Source organism: Penicillium malachiteum, assembly GCF_028827825.1.
Source record: "Penicillium malachiteum strain IBT 17515 chromosome Unknown utg000001l:1.0-8184562.0:1.0-8186909.0, whole genome shotgun sequence".
Taxonomy (NCBI): domain Eukaryota; kingdom Fungi; phylum Ascomycota; class Eurotiomycetes; order Eurotiales; family Aspergillaceae; genus Penicillium; species Penicillium malachiteum.
In genome coordinates, this window is record NW_026643094.1 from 7527060 (window position 1) to 7552375 (window position 25316).

A 25316-nucleotide genomic window follows, 5' to 3' on the forward strand; every position below is an offset into this window, starting at 1 on the left:
GTATCACGAAGTCAGGAACTTGAAGTCTCAATAACAGCCTTACTGGTGAAATAGTCAAGGAGGTAAGGAACCGAATCGGTCCGAAGATCTTCACATACGATGGAACATGCTCTCTTGCCGCGACTGAGATACTATCGATCAGTAGTATGCACCCAGTCACGAACGGAATCAACTGTCCCGGTGACCGCAGATCATTCAATGGCGTTAAATGATTCCACTGCAGAGTCGTCTCCACGGCCACGATGGCAAATACCCAAACCAGCCAGAGTATGATAGTCAGCATGAACTGATCCTCGCTCCACTTGATTATTTTAACAATCTGAGCACTTTCTTCCTCATATAGCTCGCGGCGATTGGCGGCGTAGCATTTCCAGACAATCATCAACACGCACACTATTCGATACGCGAGATAGAGGGATGTGATAGCGTCAATAACGAGATACACCAGAGCCAAGTAGCGAAACCAACCTGTCAGCGAAACAGGAGAGAAGAAAAACATCACATTTGGGGTCCCCAGTCGCGGAAGGGTATGAACAAGACTGGAAAAGGTCCACAAAAGCGCCGTGCAAGTGGCCAATTCAGTCAATAGTAGTGTGATGACTCCAATCGTTTCGTCCATAATTGTTCGTGGATTGAGAAGCGTGTATTTGGCAGGGAAAGATAGACTCATGAGTATCATAAGCACGACAATTGCCTCGCTGGGCGAAAAAGCGGCCTCGGCAGCATAGTTGAACCAAGATGCTAGTATAGAGACGGTGATACTTCCAGATGCAATCTTAAGTCCTTTGCCATAGTTTTTCTCGTCGCCATATAGATACAAAATCATAGCAAGCGCTTGTAGGTAGAAGCCTAGTCGGACTCCCAGGCCGTAGAGATCCTGGGCGGCGTCCTCGTTGCCGAACTCATTGCGGGGGTGGGGAGCTGATCTCATCATAGCTGTGCCCAGGTGTAGTTGATGGAGGCAGCGGGTGGCAGGAGGTATAATGATACTGAAACTAATTTTACACTAGTACACAGGGATCTTCATCTCGGGGAAGTCATCAATAGTTTAGCGATGTTGACGGTCACAGTATATACATAGGACCGTACCTATGCTGTAGTATTATGCACGATCCCGTACCGGGAATCTGGGTTGTTAATATTTAGTGCGTGGCGTATTTATGCACATGTGGGTGACGTGGAATAGATTCAGCCGCTCCACCTGGGCAGATATCTGGATAGGCTACTAGTAAGGCCGTGACTTGAAAAAAGGAAATTGGCGCAGCCACTTTCAAGTTTCTGGACTGGTCCACCTGGGAACTAACTAGCCTACTACACATGCTGCCCAGGTAGCAGGCAGAGCCTACAGAGATGTCATGACGTGCTATGCGGAGTTCGTATCTAGTATGTATTGTGTATTTGCTTCAAGCTCGTCGTTCATACTTTTTGACAACCATTGATAATAATACGTGCATGTAGGGCATATGCGCCATTTCCTGCACTAACCTCTTCACAGTATACACTACATTTGACAAAATGATATTTCTTCATGTCAACAGACTATACCCGGACATAAATTGCATGCTCTAATTTAAATTAATTAAGAATTACTGAGGTCGATGATAAGGCTATTGCGAATCGTGATGAGGTGCCCAGGTGGTAGCACGATAAGTACGGAGTATATTTGTGTTGCTTTCAGCCCAACTTGAACTTGAAGGCACGGAGGGCGGAAGGCTACGCGTTTTAACACGGCAGCTATTAAACATTTTGACCCACAAGCTATATAATGTACCTGGGTATTTCCCAAGTGATACAACTGCAGTCCTGCATATGTGGGGTTGGTGATTAATGAGGATTGTGATGGATTGTTGAACCGAACACGAACGGGAATGTCTGATAGCTGAAAATTTCAATCTGAGTGAATCACCTAAACAATCGAATATTGGGCCAATATGTAGAGTGAAGCGGAAATATGCAGGCTTACAAGCCTGATCAAGTCGCTTAGACCTGCTCATGCAGTGCCTATTGGGCCTTGTGAAGGTCCACTTCCTCACACTGCCTAAGAAGCACCCGATACAGTCGAAGTGACAGACCAGAAAGCACAGACCTAGGTGCCTCCATCATCCATGGATGGTTCGCCAGAGGGCATCTGGGCGAAACAACCATGTGGGTGCCCCGCAAAGCCTCCTGCGGATGCCAGATTGGTTAGTTCAATAATTTAGTCTTGGAATAGAGTACTTTTGCAGAGCTGAAAATGCATGAAATCTTTTCTATCCAGTGGCTAGCTGATATGACAAGCACGCCTGACTCCTGTCATGAATGTGATTGTCAGGATATTAGAACAACTTGAAGCAATGTTGGGCTTTTTCAATCTAGTAGTATTTAAAGTTCCCTAGTATCACATTGAAATAGATAAACGCACATCACAAATTATTGCGAACATATCGCACTCACAAAGGCTGAAAAAATGAGTGAGAATATTTACAATCGTGCCAAAAATGGCACATTGCAAGAGGATGATCTAAAAGGCCCGAAGTTTGATATCAACTACTTTGATAACGAAGACCAGACAACCCCCCTCGGAATCGCAGTACGCAACAAGCATTTCAAAGCTGTCCAGATCCTTTTAAACCACAAAGCCGACCCCAAAGCTGACCCCGACTGTCTTGGAAAAGGATTATCGCCCCTCTTGTTCCTCTGCGGCTCGCGAAGAACAAAGGAAAACGTCGAAGAGCGTCTCATTCAACTGCTTCTCGACCATGGGGCGAAGGCAAATCCTTCGCCTGACGTACCGTTCGCGCAAGGCTGGACACCATTGATGAAGGCTGTTCACACTCGCAAGTCCACAGATATTATCAAGTACTTGGTCGATCATGGTGCCGATCCCGACGTGAAGGGCCTCAAGAGCGACAAGGACAACAAGGGTAAATCGGCGAATGACCTGGCTAAAAGCGCTGAGATGAAGAATGCCTTGCGTAAAAGATCACAGCGACTGACTGATCGGATTTTGGAAGTTGGCAAGGTGACTGGGTTCCTGTTGACGGCGGTTTACTGGGTAAATAAGAATCTCATGGTGGCTGCCGCAGTGGCAGTCACCGCTGGGGCCGTCATGGTGGCGAAAGATGCCATTTGGAACCGGTTCAGAATGACTGGCAGTATTGATAAACGATTGAAAAAGGTAAGAGTCTGGTTTTCTCGTATAAGAAATGCTTGCTTATCATCGAGGTCATGCAGCATATCCCAGAGGACAAGGGATTCGACGACGCGAAAGATGAGGAAAAGCAAGATCTCACAAATAGGATGAATGAAGTCATCAAGGAGTATGATCTAGACCGTTTCTTCCCAAAGGGTGACCCTTTTCTGGGAAAACTAGTGGAAAGGGCTGTGAATTTGGACCAGACCAATCCATCCAACTCGCTAGACCCGAAGGATTTGACTCATTTGGCTCTTTATCAGCCAGTCTTGTATTGTGGTAAGATGAATCGACTTTGAATTGAATGAGGATACTGACAAGATCTAGATGACAGTGGCTCGATGAAAACCGGGGAACGAAGAGATCATCAGAACGAACTTGTCAAGCGTATTGCCAGCATTACCACCCGGGTTGTCCCAGACGAGAATGGGATCGAGTTACGATTTATCAACGCGAAAACCACTCATGATATGTCAAGACCATCCTTAGAGGTAATTGACAGCATCATGAAACGGGTTCAGTCTAATGGGTGGACCGAAATTGGCACGCACCTACGAACCAAAGTCTTGGAGGAAAATGTCTACCAGCCGCTTAAAAACAACAGGCTATCGCGCCCCGTATTGATCTCCATAATTACAGATGGCGACCCGTCTGGACCAGGTCATTCACCTGAGCGTGACGACACTCTCAAGATAGTCATTCAGGAATGTGGAGAAAAACTGAAAAGTTATGGGTTTAGCGAAAAAGGTAGATCGTTTGCTTTCCGCATCCCTTTTTGCTGCCCAGGTGTACTTTCAAATGACTAACGACTGCAGTTGTCCGCTTTCAAGTAAGCCAGATAGGGGACGACAAAAAGGCGAAGAAGTTCTTGAAAATTCTGGACGAAGACCTTGAGCTTAAAGATGTTCTATACGTGACGAGTGGTAAGTCTTCTGATTCATTTACTGGAATGCTGCTCACACATTGTATAGATCGACTGGATACTCAATTCAAAAGCCTTCACACTAATGGTGCAAGGCTTGAACAATGGGTATGTTAAAATGTTGCTCTACTGTCTTTTTTTTCAGGTTGGTTTCTCTTGTCTGTGACTGACTCAATCCTTTTATAGCTTATAGAGCTTCTCATGGGGCCAATTATAGATGCGCAGGGTTCCGAGTCATAGTTATCCATGTATACCGAGCTTCAAGCTGTACTATGCACTCCCCTAGGTACTCATATTATGCATATCCAAATGCTATCCCGGGCCACCTGGGCTTGGATGGATCTATTTCACTAGCGGGGAGAGATGTCTCCAGGGCTTCCCAGTTCCCACGAGGTTGCTGTCATTTCAAATTTTCGTCATGGATAGTAAATGTTACCTAGGATGTTCCAAGTTCTTTCCGGGGATGTATTGCTGTTCTGCCGTTCCATCCTTACTGCACTGCTGTCCTTCCTATTAGATGATAGGTATCAGCTCTGGTATAGTCACAATACACACTCCTCAAACATTGAATGCTTCCCCTTCTCCTCTCTGATTTGGCCCTTCGGACGATCTGGTGTCTAGTATGATAGATTCACGGTGGTGGTGGTTATGGTTTGGTCCATTGTGGCTGGACGACCCCTGCACCGTTGCAGGTGAGTTTACTCCGTACAGCAGAGAGCGTTCCCTCTTCAATACTAGTACTAGGTACTGCATCGTGACCGGCCTAGTGGTGTCAATTGACCGAATAAAGCACTGGTAGATAACTTGAACACCTAGACACTGGCATAGAATATAGACACTTTGATCTCAAATTCCACTATTCTAATACAATCTCTATATCTGTCCCCGGTCGCGTGATTCGAACATCCAACTTGCCTGTCCACATATCTGCATCTTTCGGATTGACATGTTTACTGCGAGCCACGACCTTATACCCAAGGATCAGAATCAGAAATATCGGGAGACCCACGTAGGAGGCCAGAATGGATGGATAATGGAAACTCAATTTTCCGTCACGGCTAAATCAAAAAGAACCGACGACAAGCGTCACGGCGATGAAGAGACAAAGAACCAATGCGAGCCATGTTCCAGCGAGACCGAAGCGGGCGCGGAAAGTAAGACTCTCGTCGGGGATGCCTTGCGCTTTGCGCGCACGCACAAATGCAATATGGGTGATGAGGATTGATGCCCAAACAAGAATACCTAGCATGGTGACCATGTCGACGAAGTATCCGAAGACAAGGTGGGAGTCTTTGGTAATGTTGACATACGCTAATGTGGAGACTATCGAGCAGGTAATGAGAGCGTAGATTGGAACTCCTCGGCGGTTGGTGCGCATGAGAAACGCAGGGGCACGGTGCTTCAGGGAGAGATCGCACATGGCTTTGGTAGCCAGGTAAAGATCATAGTTGGCGATTGACAGCACAAACAATAATATACATCCGTTCAGAATATCAGGCACAATGGCTATGCCGGACAGCCAGATGGCAGCGACAAAGGGAGAAGCTGCTGTACCAGAGGTTCGCTTCCCCATTTCCCTGGAAAAGGCCAGTTTGGTCGAGTTTCGGGGCACAAGCATACCTAGTAGCGTGATGCCCAGTAGATGAAATACTAACACGCGATAAAAGGTATGCTTGATGGCGCGAGATATAGCCTTCCGTACATTGGGCGCCCGGACCATAAGCCCCGATCGCTCACTGCCAATAAACGCGAACGTAGCTGAAGACATAGTTGCACAGATCTCCAAGAATTTCTCCAACAATCCTCGATTAAATTGAACGCCAGAGGCAGTGAATTCTGGTGACATGCTCCAATACTTAAAGCCTCGACGGTGATGGTCTGGTCCACCGCCCAAAGCAATGACCAGAGACAGAATCATCAGAGCTGACATGACGAGGAGCTTGAACGAGGACACGTAGAATTCGACCTGGCTCGGAAGTCCGTGAGAAACGAAATTAAGAATGGTAATTACAGATAGGAAGACTGTGATCCAAATGCCCGGATTAATCCACTCAGGATCAATCCAGTACGATATGACCAGTGCGGCGGCTGTCAACTGATTAGGCGTGACAATGGCATACTTGAGCCAGTATCTAGAAGCAAAATGTCAGTGATATCTAAATTGATGACCTCTTTGTTTCCCAGAGAAAGCAGAGCTTACATCCAACCCACACTGAAACCAAGAGCTGGGTCAACAAATCGCACAGCTTGATCAGCCACAGTGTAAGGTCTTGGTAACCACGCGGCCACTTCACCCAGGGCGAGCAACACCAGGTATACCGCGAATCCGACGAAAGTGTAGGAAATCATCATAGCAGCCGGCTAAGTCGAATCAACGGGTTAGATCGTCCTCGTCTGCACAACATCCGGTCACTTACGCCACTCCTGCTTGCAAGTTAGTGTGCCGCACCAGCAAGACACGATCATACGTCGCATGTAACAAACATTGTCAGAGCCCGTGCTGTCCCAATCATCAACCCTGTTCCGATCGCCGATCCGACTGCTAAACCCAGGAATTAGTATGTGAAATATGACAGATGGATTCCACAACAAACCAATAACTCCGACTTGTCGCGGTGTCAAGGATTGGTAAATGTCGACAAATCCCAATGAATGATCGCCATGAGGAACAAGAGGTACTATATCGTTCGCTTGGTGTTCCAAGGCAGTTGTCACGGACGCATTGGATGGTTCTCCTAGGCTTTGGAAGGACTCATGTTGCGAAGATCGAGTTCTCCGGCGTGGATGTTCTGATAGCTCCATCTGAAAAATTCAGACAGATGGCAATGAGTGATTCATGAGAGATCAGCGAAAGAAAGATGCAATGGGCCTAGAAATGACGAGTTAAAAGTGGGAGCTGTAATTAATAACGCCGCACCGCACGAGGCAGGAGCGAGGAACAAGGAAGGAACAGTGGAATCGAGATCTTATGAATTTCTTCTATATGCAACAGGAACCGGCTCCGTGGAGCACGATCAAACTCGAAAAAAGAACAAAATATGAAACATGGAGACATGGTGGAAATAAAGCAGAACATTTCAGGTTGTATGCCAGCAACTTTCTATCATCGCCATGGCAAGCCCTCCATCAAGGATGGCTGGCAGATTGGCCCCTTGTCTATGTTCCCCATTTGAAGCCGTAATGATCATAAACGCCGGAAATTGTCGAGACGCCCCCAAACGAACCGGCCCTCATTCTATGAGGGGGAGGGGAGATATCGTGAATTTGTTTCGATGCAAGAAGACGGGGATAAAAAAAAGAAAATCGAAAAAGAACAACAGAAGGACGGGAACGGTTGGCGTCAACCTGGAGCACGGTCGCTCCCGGGGAAAAAAAGATGCAGATGGGCGTTCAAATCATCGCGACATGAGAGAATCACTCGACTCGGTGCGAGGGAAAATGCGAGTGTACAACGAATCACTGGATTCCGTGCGGGGAAAGTGTCGCTGGTGCTTTCGGGAAATGACTCGGTCCGTGTAGACGCCCTTGGCGGTACCTCGGATTACTGACTCAAGATACTCGCGGTAATCGGTGGGCTTGTACTCCGGGTACAGCTCCGGAGTCAGGTAATAACCAAGGTACTTGGCATATTCCGGATTGTTATCGCCTCGGACACCCCAGGAGTATTGATATTCGGCGAGGTAGCGGGGAATGAATTTGATAGGGTCGAAAGGGTATGTTTCACTGGCCTGTCGGGCCGCAAGCACTCTGCTGCAGATCGTTTCCTCGGGGACCTGTGTTCCGGCAAAGAAAAAGAAAAAAATCAATTAGCCCCAAATCCTTCCAAGATTTCTCAAAGATTTCAAAGAAACTGGGCAGGACTTACATAGTTTCGGTCGATCTTCTCCTCACTGAGCTCTTCCATGAGGTTGTAGATTTCACTCTGAGTCGACACGAGGTTGTACGCAAGGACCTTCTTGTTCAAAGTACGTGGGTCCTTGATGATCAGGGCCATGTAGTGACCAATGTCGCGCAAGTCGGTCAAAGCGGTTGTGACATCTCCGTTACCGATAATCTCGTCGTTACCAGAGGTCATGGCATAGTCAACACGTCCGGAGGGGAGACGGGGTACGAAAGCTGGTACCACCAACCGACATCGACGAGAGTGTAAGGGAGCCACAGCTGGCGAATCTGGTTGTAGACAATTTCTTTCTAAATCAAGCCAAACCTGATTAGTTTTCGGTCTTGGGGGAATGGCACCACCACCACACAATTCGTACCTCGTCACGTAGCCACATCACACCACCTGGGGGTGCGACAGTAATGAAACCACAGGGAATGAATCGCTTGACTCCGACTGCCTTTGCGGCCTTGGCCAGCGGGATTTGGTCCTGTTGTTCCGCGGGACCAACACAACTGATGACAACCTCAATCTCGGCCAACGCCTCAATGAGCTGCTCCTCTGGAGCCTTCAAATCACATTTGCGAATGGCGATACCCCGTTCCTGCAATCGCAAGATAGCAGGCTTGTGCACAGAAATAGGACGAACCAAGGCGATCACCTCCTATAAAAATAAATGGCGATCGTTAGTATTGGTGACAAAAGCGCCTAAACACTGGAGGTCATAACATACAAAGCTTCCATCTTCCAACAGTCCATTTGCGATGGAACCTCCGGTTTCACCCGCAGCGCCGACCAACAGAACCTTGGTCTTCGACATGATGGCGGGCAAAATTAAGTCTCGACGGTTAGATTCGTAAGATATCAAAAGTATATGGTTTTGTGGGGGAGGGAGAAAAGTGAGAGATGGTGGGGGGAGGGAAGAATGAAAGGGAAGAAAGATCGGGGAAGGATTTCGGACACTTCAACATTATAAGTCTCCCAGTTGAGACTACCCAAAGGGCTACCCACTTTCATTCCCATCCGGAGTGGACGATGGTGGGTCATAGAGTGGATGTTGGTTCCCCTCGTTTGAGGGGAGATTTATTGGATTTTCATTTATTTTACATCGGTTGAAAGGACGTCATTATTATTTTTCAGTATGATTTTCGATCGACCATTGAGGACAATTCACTTAAATTTCACTATATATCCTCCAATCTACACCCCTTTTTTTTCTATTAATCGGCTTCACTAGATTTATTTCTCCCCCCTTCTTTCTATTATAATTCGCCTCCTACGGGCCGGTGATTCGGGAACAGAATAACATGGATCGGGTCTTCTACCCTTACGTCATGTCCTTTGCGGCTTCCCGGTTGAATAATTATGATGTTTGCGGTGCTCTGTCCTCCGTATTATGCGAGACCAAATACTTCTCAATTATTGAATATTGAAATAATCAACATGAAAAAATGAAATTCTTTAGTAGACAATACTCCACAGAAAGAACAAGATCATGTTGTCTAAAAAAGTCAGGAGAACGAATCATCACAGAGCACGGAGTACAGGGACGGGTCACGTTTCGGGCTACGTAGGACTAGCTTCAATAATACTAGTAGTGCCAATTTCCATGCGGAAAACCTTCTTCACTGTTCTCCTAGTGGCCGCAGCTCGAGAGAGTATCATTCGTTGTGCATATACATATGAAAAAAAAAGTTGCATTCTCCTTCATTTTCAAACCCCCACGTCAGCGATCTTCGGATCGGCACAATGTCCTTGGAAAAGGGAGACCTAGAACACCCAAGTGCTTCGAAGATCTGTCTGTTCGTTGTGACGAAACGCACCTGGCACACCGGGATTAGTCATGAGGTATATTGGTGCCCATGGTCACTGGGTATCCTCTCCTGACTAAAAAAAACGGAGATTTCCCGGTCCATGGTGCTCTCACCAATCAGGGAAATTGCGGACAATGCGGCTATGAGAGGGATCAGGAACATTCACCCTGATTACTCCGTACCGATGGTTTTTATCATGCAGTCTTGTGAAACAGGTGGTCCTCGGTATTTCGTACACCGGGCCATCGGAATGAACAAATCGGAGGCCTAGTAATTACCGCATTGCACAGCAGGGGAAGGCTTTCCCAGCCACAACCGAGCTGGGCGGCGGGAGATCGGTGCCTGGCGTTGAACCTCTTCTTGACATCCCCTTCTGTGCCTTGACCCATTCTTGAGCATTGCGAACCTGCAATTTCAGACTCCTCGTTGCCTTGGTCCGGTTTTTCTCGGGATCGTGATTTTCCCCCAGTATTTGAGGGGTGAGTGGGGTCAGGTTACTTGGCGGGAAAGGCTGGAAATTCTTCTCAATTGAGTAGTGATGCATGGTGATCTTAAGTATTCACCCCACTCCTGAAATCAGCGTCACCGGGAATGCAAGACCTGAACGTGAATGCTGCATGAGTTTTGTGAACCCCGCAAAATCATGCGATCAGCCATCTCGTGAAGTGTGGTGGGGATACCCCAGGGTTGGTGATCGATAGCGGGGTTGAAGGGACATGATCATCATGGCTCACGAGATCATGGGTTACGATCTCGAGTATGCAGTCCGGAGTGGGGGAGAGCCGTTTACTGATGGAAATACTTGCAAGATTTGATGTGATTTCAGCGGCGTAAATGAATTCTTGTTCTGAAGCAACTTTGATCAAGATTATGAATGCTTATACCGACTTGAAGATCCGACTTGAAGATCCGACTTGAAGATCCGACCAATCGTTTTGTCTCTCCATATCATTTCCAGATGTTCTCATCCACGCTTGTACAGGTACCTTGAACCTCAGACTTGAACTTCAAACTTGATGCCACCAGACTTTAGCCAATTCTTGATGGCAGGCTTGCAGTTTGTTGAAAACTACGCCTGTAATTTAGTAGATTTAATCACGCCCACAGAAGTCCTCGTAGCACCGCTGTCGCAGTGTTAGCCATTTCTTCGTAGATGTAAGGGTGTTTATCAGACGTACTTTTCTACAGTATTCACCTCGATGCTCTCGGTGGCATTCCTATGCGATTTGAGATCAAATATCAGAAATGATCAAACTAATGGTATTCAGTTGCGCTTTACGTCTTTGCTCAACTTACCTCGATACACTCATCATACCGTGGCCGGCATCGACTATGGTCTGCATCACCATTTATAGACGCATCGGTGTTGGAAGTCGCGTCAGAAGGAGCCGCGATAGCCAGGGTGGCAAAAAGGATTGCGACGATGGTTGAGAAATGCATTGTGGGCCAATGTCAAAAATGCTTAATTGCAACCCGGTTGATATCTGAACTGATAATAGTAGGGTTGATTTATCAGATACGACGATCCTTCTTATAGTACTTGAGATTCTGGTAAAATTGCCCTGGAAGAATTTTTGAGCAATTATTTCTTTAATCGAGAGTACAATGTGGTATCAAGTGGTTTATTTGTCCCACTGTGATGTTCCTGTTCTTGCATTTGCCTATCACAGCTACTATGCTTTTTGTTCCGCGCGTGAGATTCAATATGCCCCTTGAACTATGATGGTTACCCAGTGTCTGCAACTTACCAGAACTGGAACCCTGGACTCATTGTCCTGGATATTTTCCTTTCCAAGTTGATTGGAGCATGTGTATGATGAGTGAGCTGTCTGTGCCTCAGTGTCCCTTAAATTCCAATATGGAGCTTCTGGCTGCTTAGGCATTCATGGCTTGTTTAGTTGAACTCTATGCTTGAGCAAATTGCGGCCCTAATAGCTACCTTACACCTCAACCAGCTACCCCATCAGACAAAAGCCACGGACTCACATTGGAAGAGGGAATGCGCCGAAGGCTCCGCTTAAAGCTATGATACTCTCAATTCTGGGGAATATCCTCCGAGTCCTGCCTGAATCAAAATTATGTCTCGGATAATACCAAAAAGGTTCATTCCTCCCTCTCGACCGAGATTGCCCCTGCGAGTATAGAAACTATAACAAAATTTCAGGGAACTATCATCAAGGAGATTCGACTCTGCCAATCAGTGGACTGGCTCAAAATCCTGGGGTGCATCTTGTGTGACCATCCCCGCACATCATGAAGCACAGAAGCGGGTAAACAGTAAACCTCTTCTAAGTTGAATACAACATTATGAATGTAACAAATCCGAGGGAAACCGAGCTTTAGTATTATGGCCCACAAATTGAGGACGACAAACTATTTTAGGAAAGACCAGACATTCATACATACTCATGCATGCAGCATACCCATGGATTTCGGAGAAAGCTTTGAAGTTTTTATTGTTCAATTCATGGCGCCATCATTTTATCATGCTCTCGGTGAGACCAGCTCTTCCTCGAGCCTTCAATATTCGAATGCAGGACATAAACGCCTCTCCACGCAATGCCAAACGAAACATCAGAGCTCCAGAGTTCGAAATTCCATTAAACCCACAAACTAAAGTTCCTCTTGGCTCGGAAGATACGCTCCGAAGAAGCCATCCGCTTCAACTCTCTCACCTCGATCAATTCTCCGCCGCAATAAAGCTTCACTCTCATCATTGATGCCGCCTGCTTCGCGAGTAGGGCTTCTCTCTGTCTCCGCCTCTCCTCCATAATCGCTGCCCACTTAATCCTCACTTGCTCCAAGTGCTCCTTTCTCGCCCTCCACGATTTCTTCCATAGAATTGTTGCATGAAGCATCTGCAGATTGTCATCGTTGGGCCAGTCTACCCGTCGGGAACCATTCGGCCAGGGTCGTTGATCATTACTGTTCTGCTCAAGTCCGGCGTCCGTCATGCTCATCTGCCATTGCCATTTCCATAATGCGCGCATGTCTTTCGAATCACGGCACATTGTTAGAATACCCCGGCGTGCAAGGTAGTGTTGCTGGATATGGTAGTCGACTTGGTAATGAGCGAAGAGGATTGCGAGCTCTGGATCAGCAGTATCCTCGGCATCAATTCTGTTGTTCAAGTTTTTCTCCACGAGCTCATAGTATCGCTGGTGCTGTGGGATTGTGATGACTGTCCAGTGGGATAGGTTGTTTTTTGGAGTGGAGGTGTCAAATGGTGAGATGTCATCATCTCGTGTGCTGGGGTTTGAGAAAGATGGCGGGTACTTGCTTGTGTCGTATGTACCATTCTTAATGTCAACGCGCATGATGTCTTCTGTGATGCAGAGAGTGCACTTTTGACAGCTAAGCGCTTCCTCTATTGACTCGTACTGATGATGAAATCTGTCAGATCCTGAGCTCAATTCCAAGTTGACACTGTGACTCTTACCATCGAACCTTCCTCGGCATCTACCCAACACTCCTCCTGGAAGGTGGCTTCCTCGGCGGCTGTCCATAAATGCTCCGGGGAGTCGGTGTCATATTGAGCGGCCTTCATTTGAGACTTCTTGGTCACTTTGAGAGAAGTCATATTGCTGAATAGGCCAGGGCGAAGCTGTGTTTTCAAGATCGCGGATTTTCAAGTTGTTCTGAGGGGTATCGTAGGTAAGTTGAAGTTGAGGAAGAAAACATTATTTTATTTGTTGGAACTGGCTCTCAGTGAATGTCTCGCAAGCAAACCAAGGAAAACAATAGGATCCATTGAATTTTCTTGATGAAAGCACCCCAAGCATTTGCCGTCGGCATTCACTGCACAAAATCCTTTGATTTAAGACCGACGGGGCGAAGTTTATTATAGAAACCAAAAGTTACCACAATATTAGACAAAGTATACCCTCGGTCTTTGTATCACCGAAATAGCAATGATGACAATGTGAGGAACTTGGAATTGGATTTTTTTTTGACTGCGAGTCTATCTCTTTTAACCAAAGCCTTGGAGATCTATTACTAACATCTGAGCGCAGTACAATCAACTGACATGATTAGATCTGTCCATGCCCGGTCATCCGAGATAATGCGGGGGGACCCGTGATACGATCACTGGGTAGTAGCGGTGACCCCGAATTACTTGACATTGTTTGATTTGCACATGGCGGTATGAGCGCTTAAATTCATGCATTTTCAAGGTTGATTCCTCTCTCTCGCATTTATTATCTTGATCTTCGGGGTCATCGGCATCCGAGACCCTATACCGGGTACCGAGGAGTGGTGTGCGGCGTGTGCCCAGTGACGGGGAATGGGCCCCACCCCTTCATTGTTATGGACCTTATGGTCTGTCCGATGACAAAAAGCGAACCTTGGAACACCATCAAGTTCTGGATTCTATCGACTTATTCTTCCTACCTGTTACTGGATTGGTGTCAGGTGACCTTTCCCTTATTCGATGACACCACCATCATACTCTCCTGCTTCCCCATACTCCGTGCACCTCACTGTCGTCCCGTCGACAGCACTGTGCTAATTCACGATTTTTCCATCTAACTATTCGACCTAGGTAATATTGGACGATGGCACACGGCTTACTTTATCTGATGGCACCAAACAAATAGCTCTTCTCACCACTTATAACTTTTTCTTCTCCTCCATATCACTCACTATCTCCGTTTAGCTCTTCGCGTTGATCGCCGTTGGCATCAAATGATCCGCATTTATTTCTCAATAGTGAAGAAGAATGCATCCATTGATTTTTTTTGCTCGCTGCCCTGACGCGTACTGACGAGGAAGATATGAGGAAGATATCGAACAAAAGAACAAAACCCGGCGTTCATTCACCGTCTTGACTGCCCAACAGGTACTCGGTCTAAGGTACTATTGTTCAAGCGCAACAGCACATGATACGATACCGTCGGGCTACACGGTTGTCGTATTTGTATGCTATGGGAATCATGTCTTCAATGAGGAGTGTAGTGGAGGTGACCGGGTCGCCATTCCGATTCGCCTGTCCTATACATCGAATTATTATGGAAAAGGACAAGAGGCTGACTTTCGATTGCTGCAGTCACTTTACGATTGCTTTTTTGTAGTCCACGTTTTCCATTAATTGATGTTCATCCTAAATTGCCAGTTTGGTCATAACTCAGCTGAGAGACCTGCCAACTGGCCCAACGAAGCAAGGAGGCGCGATATCGATCAGGGAAGATTCGAACCATCAAACAGTAATGTGAACTCTCCAGACCTTTGCCAGTCTTTCATTGATCAGTGGACATAAAAAATACACTCAAAATTCACAGAATTCATATTTCATAAAGCATCTTGTTTCATATGCCATACCCTTTCAGATACCAATGACTATAAGGCCCTCGATAGAAATGCCTCGCGCGGTGCGATTGAGTATACCACATAGGCCGATTGTGAGAGCCATATGTTGATTGATGCAAGTCCTGGAGACCAGAGGTCATATTCTCTGCTTAATAGTTAAACGTTGGACAGGTCCTCCAGACATACTGGGAATTACCTGGGGTCATTCTGGAGACCTTCTTATAATGTTGATCATTACTATGTACAATTGATGCCACACAGTATGCCATTCCAACCCGCTTTGACGTTCTCACACGGATGTTCCAAAGGATCATGATGCTATGTGATTTGCCCGGTGATTTTATCATCGTTCAGTGGAAGGGATGGAGACAGTGTTCACTAGCATTCCTCACGGCTGCCGTTGGTGATGCGGCCACATTCCTGAGCAATGATCAATGTTCCCATAACAAACCAGGTCTCCCAAGCGGGAATGCTGGGTTTGAAGCTTCGCAAAAGTTCTTCTCTCCATCCTCCCTGTACTGGTTATACAAGTCTCGATACCTGGTTCTTTGAGGCTCATTATATTGAACAATTACTTCAGCAGTTCGAAGAAAATAGTACCAATATTCCAGACAATTTGAAGGAACTGCATTTTCGCAACGAAACCCCGACGGATGTGCTGAACGATCGCCAATTGTGCGCCCTGGCTTCCAACCACCTTGAAATTGAAGCGCCAGAGAGGCGGCTATGCTGAGCCTGGGAACCTTGGTCGCCATCGCCGCCTCGGGCGCGGCTACGATCGTCGTCCTTTCGGTCATTTGCGTCGTCGTTTGGGTCAGAGTGAGAAAGGAGCGTCATGCTCTCAGACTGCTGGGACTCAGGCATGGCCAGTATACTCGCAGCATAGGCTTCACCGGGGATACATTGACAGAGCTATCTCGAGAAGAAGGAACTGCTCTTCGAGCCCATGGTCTACCCTATGGAAAGCCAACAGAATGGGGTCAAATAGCCTCTCGTGAGACCCTGATACAATCACAGAATCCTTCTGATTCGACCTTCCCGTTGATCCAAAAGGCACGTTCATTCCGCAATTCGATATCCCGTTCTCGTTCCAAGCGACTATCAAGATCTTCCAACAAGCATAGTCGAATGAGCTCCGTTGCATCGGCGAGTGATACTGTGCTGAATCATACGCCCTCGAAGGACTCGGATAAAGAGGATATTCCTCTCTCGGCTGTCGAAGGTGTTTTAGAACTACCAGCGGAGCGAACTCCTCGACAAACTCCTGATCTGAGCCATGAAGAGCCTGGGTTCCATTTGGGTATGCGACCAGTGTCACCTGGATGGCCTCTGCCTTCTCACAAAGAGCGATCTGGATTGTTTCCCGTTATGGAGAGTCGTACTTCACAAGAGATGTTTGATCCTCCACGCCGAATAATTGAAGAATCGCCAACACGACTTCGAGGAGGAAGTATCGCCAGTCAGAATGCGGGAATGGCACCAGAGGCTCCCATTCCCCCACCACCTCCAACTGCATTTCCACTGGATCGAATGAGCTATTTGAGAAACGATTCGATTATGCGTCTATCGTCAATGAGTCTAGACACAACAAACAGTTCAATTCTAGAGGAGAGTCGAAATGGTCCAAGATCGGCTGATACCGATCTCACTTCACCCATCTTCCCATCATGTGGCACTTCCGTCCCATTTAGTGCCAACGATGTGGGAGTGAAGAATGGCCGCAGAAGTTTCATCTCAGCTAATACCTCAATGATGCCACTCCACAATTTCCCCATCCGATCCTCGTCTACGGCGGAAACACGAAGACGTTCTTCCTTATTGGAGCCAAATGGTTCTCCTCGTCGCAGTATGACTACCAATTCTCGAAACCCAAGCACTTCCAGTGAGAATCGATTCAGCTTTACCCCAATCCCACGAAACAATGATCCTGCACCTCATCCTCAACGTCGCGGCTCATTGCGAAGTGGGACGCCCGTGTCAATAAATGGTGGCTACCAAACTGGACCAGCCATCAATTGGAGGCACTCCAACTCGTCGATGACTTTCGCTCCAGGGTTCAGCCAGATGCAGCAGCCCGCTGTATGGGAAGGTGAGCACCGTGAAAATGACCCATTTTACGGAGGGTCCCCCCCAATCTACGGGCACTTTGTTCTCTATCGGATCACCTGGGCAGAGCCTAGGTCCAATGCCACCCAGTCCAATGCAACGATCAAGTCTCTCTCTTCGTGGCCAACAGCCTTTGCAATCCGCTCTGAAGGGTTCGAACTCACAACGGAAAGGTCACCGGCGTCAAAACTGTGTGCGAATTTCCATTCACCCTCCTATTACCTTCGGTGGATCTGCGTTTTCTCCAACAGTCGAAGAGGAACCTGAAGATCTTGATGCCATGGAAGAACTTGATCTACGTGGGAGTGCCATCAACGGCAACTTTCAGTCCCTGCCAGCGTTGCCTCCTCCCATCGTGACCACATCTCCATCGCCACTCTCCAAACGCAGCAGTCGGCGCAACAAGCCTGCCCCTAGCATATTGGGTCCACTGGCCGAAGAACCTGCTCCAGCAAGCAATAAGGGTCCCGAAAAGAAGAGTACTTCCGACGATTATTCTCCCCTGGCTCTGACCAATCCCTTCAATAAGGCACCCAAATTGCCTGAGCTCTTAACTTCTCTTCCACCTGTTAATGGAGGCAACCTCACGCACACTCCATCCCCTGAGTATAACACACCTGTCTGGACAATCCCTGAAGATGCACCTTCGCCTCTGCACGAGAACATGTCTAGCACTAGCAGTCCCCGTCGTACGCCCATTAAGGGTCCACGAAGCCAACCCGGTCGATCTTCTCGCAGCAACTCGACCCCGAAACCCATGGAACCACTCCTAGGTCCTGGTTCTCCAACAGGACTTCCCTTGATTACGGGTACTCAAGGCAGTGACTGGCGGAAATCAACAGATGCGACGGATAGCTCTCTTGCCAGTATTCTAGGCTCAATGGCCATCTCTCCATCTCCGAAGACTACTCGACAACGCAGTGGAACAGTTCGCGACCGCGTCACTATCTGGGAAGATGCTAATCGAAGTGGATCTCCACCGAAAGCATCTGGTGCTCAGTTCACGGGAAATTATACCGTCTCCGATAATAATACCTCGCCACTCCGTACGCAGAACTCCATTCCTAGAACCCTTTCTAAGAATGGTCACTCTCCCACTCGTACCTCCAGCCAGCGAGCACCGCCAACACCCATTTCTATGCGGCGAGGTATGACAACTCCTACTGGTAAAGCTCTTGGTCTCGGGATTGGATGTACAGGTACTCCAGTCAGCTTGTATGATGGTGATGGGTTTCTGAGAGAGTAATTGTTTTCCTATTTCTTGGTTGTGGTTTCTTTCTATTCTTCCCTCCTTGCTTTCCTGGGACATCATTGAAGGCGTTGTTGGATCCCTTCTTTCTTGATCTATGCTCAAAAGCCTTATACCTTTGTTCTCGCCTGGCGCATCTGTTGTTTTATTTCCCCTTTTTACTTTTCATGTTCTTTTCTCCCTCCTCTGATATGTAACGTGTATCATGTTTGATATCCCTGGCGGTTTAAGTAGTAGTAATCACAATTGACATAATATCGTCTTATTCCAGATTCATACTTCTAGTCGAATAATATTTCATAGACATTTCTTGTATTTCTTTATTTTCAGAACTAGGATCAGTTCAATGTCAGTTTCACTGGGTCGAATAAATCCACAAGTACATAATCCATCAATAGCAACCAGTTATGCGGTTGCAACTAATCAGTACGACGCCACTTCGTATCATCATTTCCCTCATTCTCGACATCCATATATCCATCCTCATCCTCACGTCCATGGACAGTGCCAGCTCCCGGTCCCAGGGGGAAAGAAGGTGCCTCACCCTCCGCAATCCAGTTCCCATCCTCATCAAAGAACTCATGCATATTATCCGCTGTAATCCAGCCCGAGCTCCCGGCAACAGGAGGTGGCAGATCCCCATCCCCATCTAGCTGGTGCATGCCTAGGTCCTCACCAGAAGGGAAATTAGTCTCATCTTCATCCTCGTCGCCTGGTTCCACGGGGTCTGGGTGGAGGTTTGAGCAGGCAGAAACGGCATTGTAGAGTTGTTGGGTAGGTGTTTCGGTTTCAGCGTCCTCGGTGCTTAGGTCGTCGGTGTGGTTTTCTTGGGAGACAGGTGATGGCTCAGGTGGAACGAGAGTGAGAGTGATGCACTGTTCTTCGTCATCTTCGCATGGTGCGGTGGGTGTCGCGATTTGCATGTAAAGACCCTGGACTTCGGTGTCGTCGCCTGGAACGCACAGGCGCTGAATCGCGTGGAGAGAGATTGATGGGTAGGGAATTGAGACTCCAGCTGAGGTTGTCGGGGAGTAGAGAAGGAATTTCCTAGATGTGGGATAATGGTTAGCTTGGTATTCAGAGACTCTTGGGATCGATAAAAAGCTTCAAATTGATCAAATACGGTCTGGTATGAGATCGATAATGATATGCGATTCTTCAGATCCTTCCTTATTGACTAAAATCAGAAGGATTATCGCAAGGGCGACTCACTCAGATCCAACCCATGTGTCCACACCCTCAATGGCGATCTCCTTGTCCTCTGCATCTTCATCCACCGCAGCGGTGCCATTTGTGGTCGCTTGCGCGCGCAGCGCGTTAAGAGCGGGGTTAGCCAGCAGATCGCGCTCCAGAATCACGATCTTGCATCGCTGGCTGTGATAGTGCAGTACCGGAGGTCCAGAATAGAAAGAGCTTGGTGTGCGGGCTTGGTGCTCAGCAATAGGGACAAAGGCATCGGCCTCTGGTGCGGATCGGAGAGGCTCCATAATGATAGATTCTCAAGGAATTTGGAGCTATCTCGAGGGTTGGGGATTTGAGTAGTGAGAGATGTTGCTTTCAGTTAAGCTTGGCACGATATTGAAGATGAACTGAAATTAATTTGGTTAGCGCCGGGTACAGGCAGTATCATCCGAACACTAATACTGACTACGAAGTCCCCTGTTCGATCCCGCGACTGGGCTTGGGCCCCGGGCCCTTTCAATAATTTTTGTTTTCTTTTTGCATATGTTTCCCTCGTATTCTTCTTTTTACATTTTATTGCAAATAAAACTTTAACAACAGGATCTGAGAACGCAGGGCCCTCTTGGAACTTTGATGGCCTGTGGACCTCCACCTGGGCAGGGCTCCCGAGGGCAGCGGTCAACTTGAAGATATATACTAGCACTACCCGTGTCTACTAGTATCATCCACTCCAGGGCTGGCACCTTGATAGCATCGACTTGAACTTGAAACTTGCCAGTGGAACTTCAACTTCAGGCTTGAACTTCAAGTTGAAGTTCATTCATCTGAATACTAGTATTTTAGCTACTACTACTTCAGACTAGGTACTGCCTAGGCACTACATAGGACTAGTTCACGGTCCCCACTAGAAAATTCAAACATAGTACAACTTGCGTACTACTTGTACATACTACTATGATACTAGTAGTAGTACTACCTCCAGGGCTAGGTAGGATACCTATCATGATATGTCATACTGCCGGCTGCCAGTGCTAGTATGTAGTGCTAATACTAGCCCCGAGCCTCCAGGGCTGTGTGTAAATTCAAATTAAATATTAACAGTGTATGCTACTTAGGCATCGGGTCAAGGTTTCGGTAGCACCAGTGTACATAGGCGGAAGAGCGCTGTGATATTCTGCAGTATATCGCCTAAGCAAATTAAAAGAGGTTATGTTTTGAGACGGCATTCATTATTGGAATGTAGGGATGACAAGTAGCGCGTCTCAAGCACTGATCTCGGGAGCATTCCATAGCCGCCGAAGGGGCTGCTTAACCCAATGGGCCTCAAGGCATATAGTCATGGCAAAATTGGTATATGATTGCCCGCTCACTCATTATTTTGACAGCGCGTAGCTGACAGGTAATGTAAAAAATGATGCTGCTTGCAAGATTCATTGAGCATGCGATGTTCCAGCGCTTGACGGCCCGTTAGACATGTCACATGCTTGCAGCTTCATGACTGTCCAAGAGCTCGCGATTGAGGCCCGCACATCCAGGAAAGCAGCTTGTAACCTGATTCCACTGACCTGATTTCAAGCCTATCGCCTTTGAATGAATAAATCACACAGATAACCATAATACGGTGGTTTATTGATGTGATGCGCCTCTGGAGTTCATTTCACTCCCAGTCCACCAAATGCCCGGTCCAATTCTTCTCCTTCATCCCGAAGTACCATCGAAGGCATATTTGAAGAGCCCTGGTCCGCTGATGAGCTGTCCAACAAGCTCTCAATATTTCCTTTCGATTCGGGAGATGAAGTCAATTGGGTCGGTTTCAGTAGTTTCTCTTCACGATCAAGCCACCCAGGCGCAATACGACGTTTCTCAGCGAGCTCCCTATCTTGAATTGTCTCTTCCCAAGATTTTATGGCATTGGCAGCATCATCCCGTGTCTTCTTGAGATGTTGCTCGAGTGACCTGCATGAAGCGAGGATCTCATCTGGGTGAGCTGCATGTTCACCACTCGAAGACACCACGTAGCGAGCCTTGAGATCGGGATTACTAGGATCGACTGTCACCGAGGGTATAAGGGTTGAAGGAACCGACTTGTAGGTGTAAGGTAGTGTAACCGAGGAAGGTAGGTTGATGAACGGCGAGACGGTGAGGGGTACCTGAGCTAACAGGAGGTGGGGGCCTAGGTAGAATTAGCCTGGCTCGAATCAAGTCTAACCTGGAACTGGAACATACGATAAGATTCGTACATGATGGGAAAGGAAGTTGCCTAGGAGTAATGAAGTAATGACTAAAGGAAGGCAATGGTGCTCAGGTGCTCAGACGGTGCCAGTGGACTGATGCGGAGAAGCCATCACCGCCTTGCAGTACCGCCCCCAGTTGATTAACTGATCTTAGTCTAGTTTCCAAGGTTCGCACTTGGCTGCCACAACAATCAAATTTGGAAGTTTCCAAGGATTCTAAAACCACAGGAATGCATCATGCTAATCAAGCTATAGCAGACGATGTGGACAGGACTCCACGCACAATCAAATCGAATACATTTCCGGCGGTATTCCCACGGCTTGTACGGCTCAATTCTTTCCAATTGCTTTTTGCACCATTCACCGATCGACCAGCGCTAGCGAGAGATCCCGTTATTCCGCCTAATACTCCGTCGTTGAGCGGAGTTGCCACGCTAACGTGGAGCCATTAAGTGGACCAGGTTTACCGTGAAGGTTCTGATGCATATGAATTCATTTCCAATTCAGCTCTTGGTTTCCAATACACGGTTCAGCAAGAAACCCAAAACGAAAGAAGCCACAATTCCAGCCACAATATAAACCAGGAAGAGTGATATTTAAGCATGCACAAAGGACATTGACAGAACCGTTGATAAAGTGGATTCGGGCCGTTGATGTATGTCCGTGGGAGCCCCTCTTCGAGTCCAAGCTGTGTTAACTGTTTGCAGCCAAACTCCGTTTGTTTAAGCTTTTAGTGCTCTAGTCCGTACAGATGCAAGTATTCTGATTCTCATAATTGGCCCGATCCACTTTGGAAACAAAAAAGGATCCTTGGCCCCTCGTACTTGCTCGGTGGAGAAGAATTCCGCGTGTTGCGCTTCTTGCTATTCGTCATGTCAGCCGTGGTGCTGCAGCAGATTCAGCTCAAAATGGATATGATCCCTGTAAGACGATTCTGAACCGCCCCGCAGAAAGTGTCTGATTGTGTCCGAATTGTACTAGTCAGAAAAGAATTTGTGGGAAAAATTGGGTTGACTGACTGCAGTCTGCAGGATTTTGATTTTATTTTTCTATTTCAAGTTCTCCTTTCATACACTTCTTTGTTAATTATTCAAGGCTGTCACGCAGCCTCGCAGCCTCGCGGCGCTGATAATCCTGCTAATTATGGCGGGCAATGAACAAATTGTGCCTGTTAGTATACCCCCAAAATTCCATAATTTGTGTACTATTTTTTTGACTCTAAATAGGATTCGAATTTGTATTACGCTCATGATGATAAGGCTCCAGATGACTGGCAATCGTATGTGCCCACGGCTATCTGGGCTCGAGGAAGCAAGTTGTTGAAATTTGGGATATAGAGAAACAACGTCTCTTGCATCAAGTATCACTCAAGGATTGATTGAAAATGGTAGAAGGTAGGCTTTCATGGTTCTTCAGCTCCTTTTAATTGTTCAAGCTTATCGGTTATGCAGATACCAGACTCTTCGCCAAGCCGGTGTTCAGTGAGTAATAGTCATTCAACCCTTGAGCCATCTGAATGAATAAGGGACAATATATTAACTTTTCAAGTGTTCCTGCCGATGAGAGGATGTTTGAGACATACGAATCTTGGTGAGCGTCAACTTGAGATGAAAACCAGCGGAATTTTGCTAATCTCAACATCTGCACAGCCATCTAGTCGCCGTGCTTTCTGATTCCGGTGAAGAGGAGAATTCGTTATTCCAAGCACCTATCGTCGAAAAACCGTTGGTAAGGTTAATCATGCCATCTTTATATGTCATTTAATCTGATTTAGTAGCACATACTTGACATTGGTACTGGAAAGGGCACATGGGCGATGTATGTTCCCCACCCTTATCTATGGCAATCAAGATCGTGACAGCATCTAACTCAAAATAAATAGTGAAGTTGCGGATACGCTACCAGAAAGTGAGATGAAAAGCATTTTTGTCTCAATATTTGTCAATTCTAATCTTCATTTACAGCAACCGTTCGTGGAGTAGATCTGTTCCCTCCTCCCGTGTCTTGGTTACCACCCAACTGCATTCTAGAAGTCGATGACATCCTCGAAGATTGGACATGGCGAGAGCCATTTGACTTGATTCATCTTCGAATCCTTGATTGTGCATTCACTTCCGAAGAAACTGAAAATGTCTATAAGCAATGCTACGAGTAAGTTCCTAGACACTCCAATTATGTACATCTCCATGGGCAGGGCAATGCTTATTGATATACTCTGATTCATAGTCACATGCAACCAGGTGGATGGATTGAACAACTAGAAATGAGTTCTTTCCTCGAATGCGACGACGAAAGCGTGGCGGACGATAGTATTCTTCGAACTTGGGGTCCCCGCTTAACAAAAGCCGCCGAGAAATCAGGTCGAAGATTCGGAATAATGCATACCATGCGCGACTCTATTGCAAAGGCTGGGTTCACCGATATTCATGTAAAAGAATACAAACTGCCTGTCGGACCTTGGCCTCGAGATAAACGGTTAAAGGAGATTGGTTCGGTCAACTTTCATCACTGGGCAGATGGAATGGATGGCTATTCTATGTGGCTTTTAACGAGATATGGTGATCCGGTACCTTGGTCAAAGGACGAGGTACTGGTTTATGTGGCGCAGATGCGGAAGGAAATCTCAAACCCACGGAACCATTGCTATCATAGAGCGTAAGTCGTGAATTTCCCAGAATTTTCTGCTCGTGGCGGTTATATGGTTTGACTAACAGCCTTAATAGGACGAGGATATGGGCGAGGAGACCACTGGAAGAACATACCAGGGCAGATTCAATAATTAAAGCTGAGCCATCACCTTGATCTTTAAAATAAATTCCAAAATATCTTCAAGTTTAGCGTTAAATGATATCATGACAATGACTATTCCACTTGAGATGCACATGTGGTTCATGTTTGTTGCCTATAGATGTAGTAGCCAGCGTGAACCATCTCGTAGGAGGGGCGCCTTAGAAGTCTAAGTTAATGTGAATGAATCTTGAAGATCTGAATGTCAATCCGATTTGTAACGTTTTTCATGAGAGCATAGGAATGACAGCTGGCAAATACTACGTTACCCCTTATGGTTTGAGGGGAAACCCGGCTGTGACACATTTACCAGTTCCTCCCCGGGGGGAATCTCATGATATTTGTGGAACATGATGCTCTGTATCTCAATGTACTGCCGGTAAACTCTCTCAGGAACTAAAGGTTAAATTAAAGCTTCTGCAAAGAAACGTTGAGCTTGCGCTAAGTGTCATCCCAAGACTCGGATCCGGGATGCAGCACCTGAGACAGCTAAATCTAGAACCAGTGGAGGGTTACTCTCACCCTAACTTACATCATACTCGTTAATTGAAATTCAAGGCTTCAGCTAGACCCTCCGATAATAACCTTTGCCTTCTGTTCTTATGATCTGTGTCTCACATCCAGTATGGACATCCATGGATCAGCAGTGTGATCCACCCCGAG

The 25316-nt window shown here is 47.0% G+C and overlaps 10 protein-coding genes across 10 annotated transcripts; 3 read left to right on the plus strand and 7 right to left on the minus strand.

The window, feature by feature from the left end:
• Nucleotides 1-11: 11 nt before the first annotated feature.
• On the minus strand, nucleotides 12-934 carry N7483_002775 (uncharacterized protein; the record flags this gene model as incomplete). The annotated part of the gene is made up of 2 exons (XM_057086212.1): nucleotides 12-42; nucleotides 99-934. 2 exons carry the CDS (start codon nucleotides 932-934, stop codon nucleotides 12-14), a joined length of 867 nt encoding a protein of 288 aa, XP_056952361.1.
• A 1512-nt stretch (nucleotides 935-2446) lies between these two features.
• Nucleotides 2447-4334, plus strand: N7483_002776 (ankyrin repeat protein; the record flags this gene model as incomplete). Its single annotated transcript, XM_057086213.1, has 6 exons — nucleotides 2447-3157; nucleotides 3214-3451; nucleotides 3500-3919; nucleotides 3988-4095; nucleotides 4144-4202; nucleotides 4281-4334. 6 exons carry the CDS (start codon nucleotides 2447-2449, stop codon nucleotides 4332-4334), a joined length of 1590 nt encoding a protein of 529 aa, XP_056952362.1.
• A 616-nt stretch (nucleotides 4335-4950) lies between these two features.
• On the minus strand, nucleotides 4951-6896 carry N7483_002777 (putative amino acid permease; the record flags this gene model as incomplete). The annotated part of the gene is made up of 5 exons (XM_057086214.1): nucleotides 4951-5061; nucleotides 5173-6226; nucleotides 6295-6455; nucleotides 6563-6636; nucleotides 6689-6896. The coding sequence occupies 5 exons, from the start codon at nucleotides 6894-6896 to the stop codon at nucleotides 4951-4953; spliced, it is 1608 nt and encodes a 535-aa protein (XP_056952363.1).
• Nucleotides 6897-7489: 593 nt separating this feature from the next.
• N7483_002778 (uncharacterized protein) lies at nucleotides 7490-8794 on the minus strand (the record flags this gene model as incomplete). The annotated part of the gene is made up of 4 exons (XM_057086215.1): nucleotides 7490-7867; nucleotides 7960-8301; nucleotides 8354-8638; nucleotides 8708-8794. 4 exons carry the CDS (start codon nucleotides 8792-8794, stop codon nucleotides 7490-7492), a joined length of 1092 nt encoding a protein of 363 aa, XP_056952364.1.
• Nucleotides 8795-10062: 1268 nt separating this feature from the next.
• Nucleotides 10063-10332, minus strand: N7483_002779 (uncharacterized protein; the record flags this gene model as incomplete). Its single annotated transcript, XM_057086216.1, has 1 exon — nucleotides 10063-10332. One exon carries the CDS (start codon nucleotides 10330-10332, stop codon nucleotides 10063-10065), a length of 270 nt encoding a protein of 89 aa, XP_056952365.1.
• Nucleotides 10333-12388: 2056 nt separating this feature from the next.
• Nucleotides 12389-13368, minus strand: N7483_002780 (uncharacterized protein; the record flags this gene model as incomplete). The annotated part of the gene is made up of 2 exons (XM_057086217.1): nucleotides 12389-13168; nucleotides 13228-13368. 2 exons carry the CDS (start codon nucleotides 13366-13368, stop codon nucleotides 12389-12391), a joined length of 921 nt encoding a protein of 306 aa, XP_056952366.1.
• A 2453-nt stretch (nucleotides 13369-15821) lies between these two features.
• Nucleotides 15822-18447, plus strand: N7483_002781 (uncharacterized protein; the record flags this gene model as incomplete). The annotated part of the gene is given in 2 exon segments (XM_057086218.1): nucleotides 15822-17275; nucleotides 17292-18447. 2 exon segments carry the CDS (start codon nucleotides 15822-15824, stop codon nucleotides 18445-18447), a joined length of 2610 nt encoding a protein of 869 aa, XP_056952367.1.
• Nucleotides 18448-18869: 422 nt separating this feature from the next.
• Nucleotides 18870-19937, minus strand: N7483_002782 (Voldacs domain-containing protein; the record flags this gene model as incomplete). The annotated part of the gene is made up of 2 exons (XM_057086219.1): nucleotides 18870-19497; nucleotides 19663-19937. The coding sequence occupies 2 exons, from the start codon at nucleotides 19935-19937 to the stop codon at nucleotides 18870-18872; spliced, it is 903 nt and encodes a 300-aa protein (XP_056952368.1).
• Nucleotides 19938-21284: 1347 nt separating this feature from the next.
• N7483_002783 (uncharacterized protein) lies at nucleotides 21285-21874 on the minus strand (the record flags this gene model as incomplete). Its single annotated transcript, XM_057086220.1, has 2 exons — nucleotides 21285-21805; nucleotides 21859-21874. The coding sequence occupies 2 exons, from the start codon at nucleotides 21872-21874 to the stop codon at nucleotides 21285-21287; spliced, it is 537 nt and encodes a 178-aa protein (XP_056952369.1).
• An 864-nt stretch (nucleotides 21875-22738) lies between these two features.
• Nucleotides 22739-24649, plus strand: N7483_002784 (uncharacterized protein; the record flags this gene model as incomplete). The annotated part of the gene is made up of 11 exons (XM_057086221.1): nucleotides 22739-22789; nucleotides 22962-23036; nucleotides 23093-23145; nucleotides 23318-23347; nucleotides 23415-23456; nucleotides 23516-23594; nucleotides 23644-23684; nucleotides 23749-23774; nucleotides 23831-24017; nucleotides 24093-24432; nucleotides 24590-24649. 11 exons carry the CDS (start codon nucleotides 22739-22741, stop codon nucleotides 24647-24649), a joined length of 984 nt encoding a protein of 327 aa, XP_056952370.1.
• Nucleotides 24650-25316: the final 667 nt, after the last annotated feature.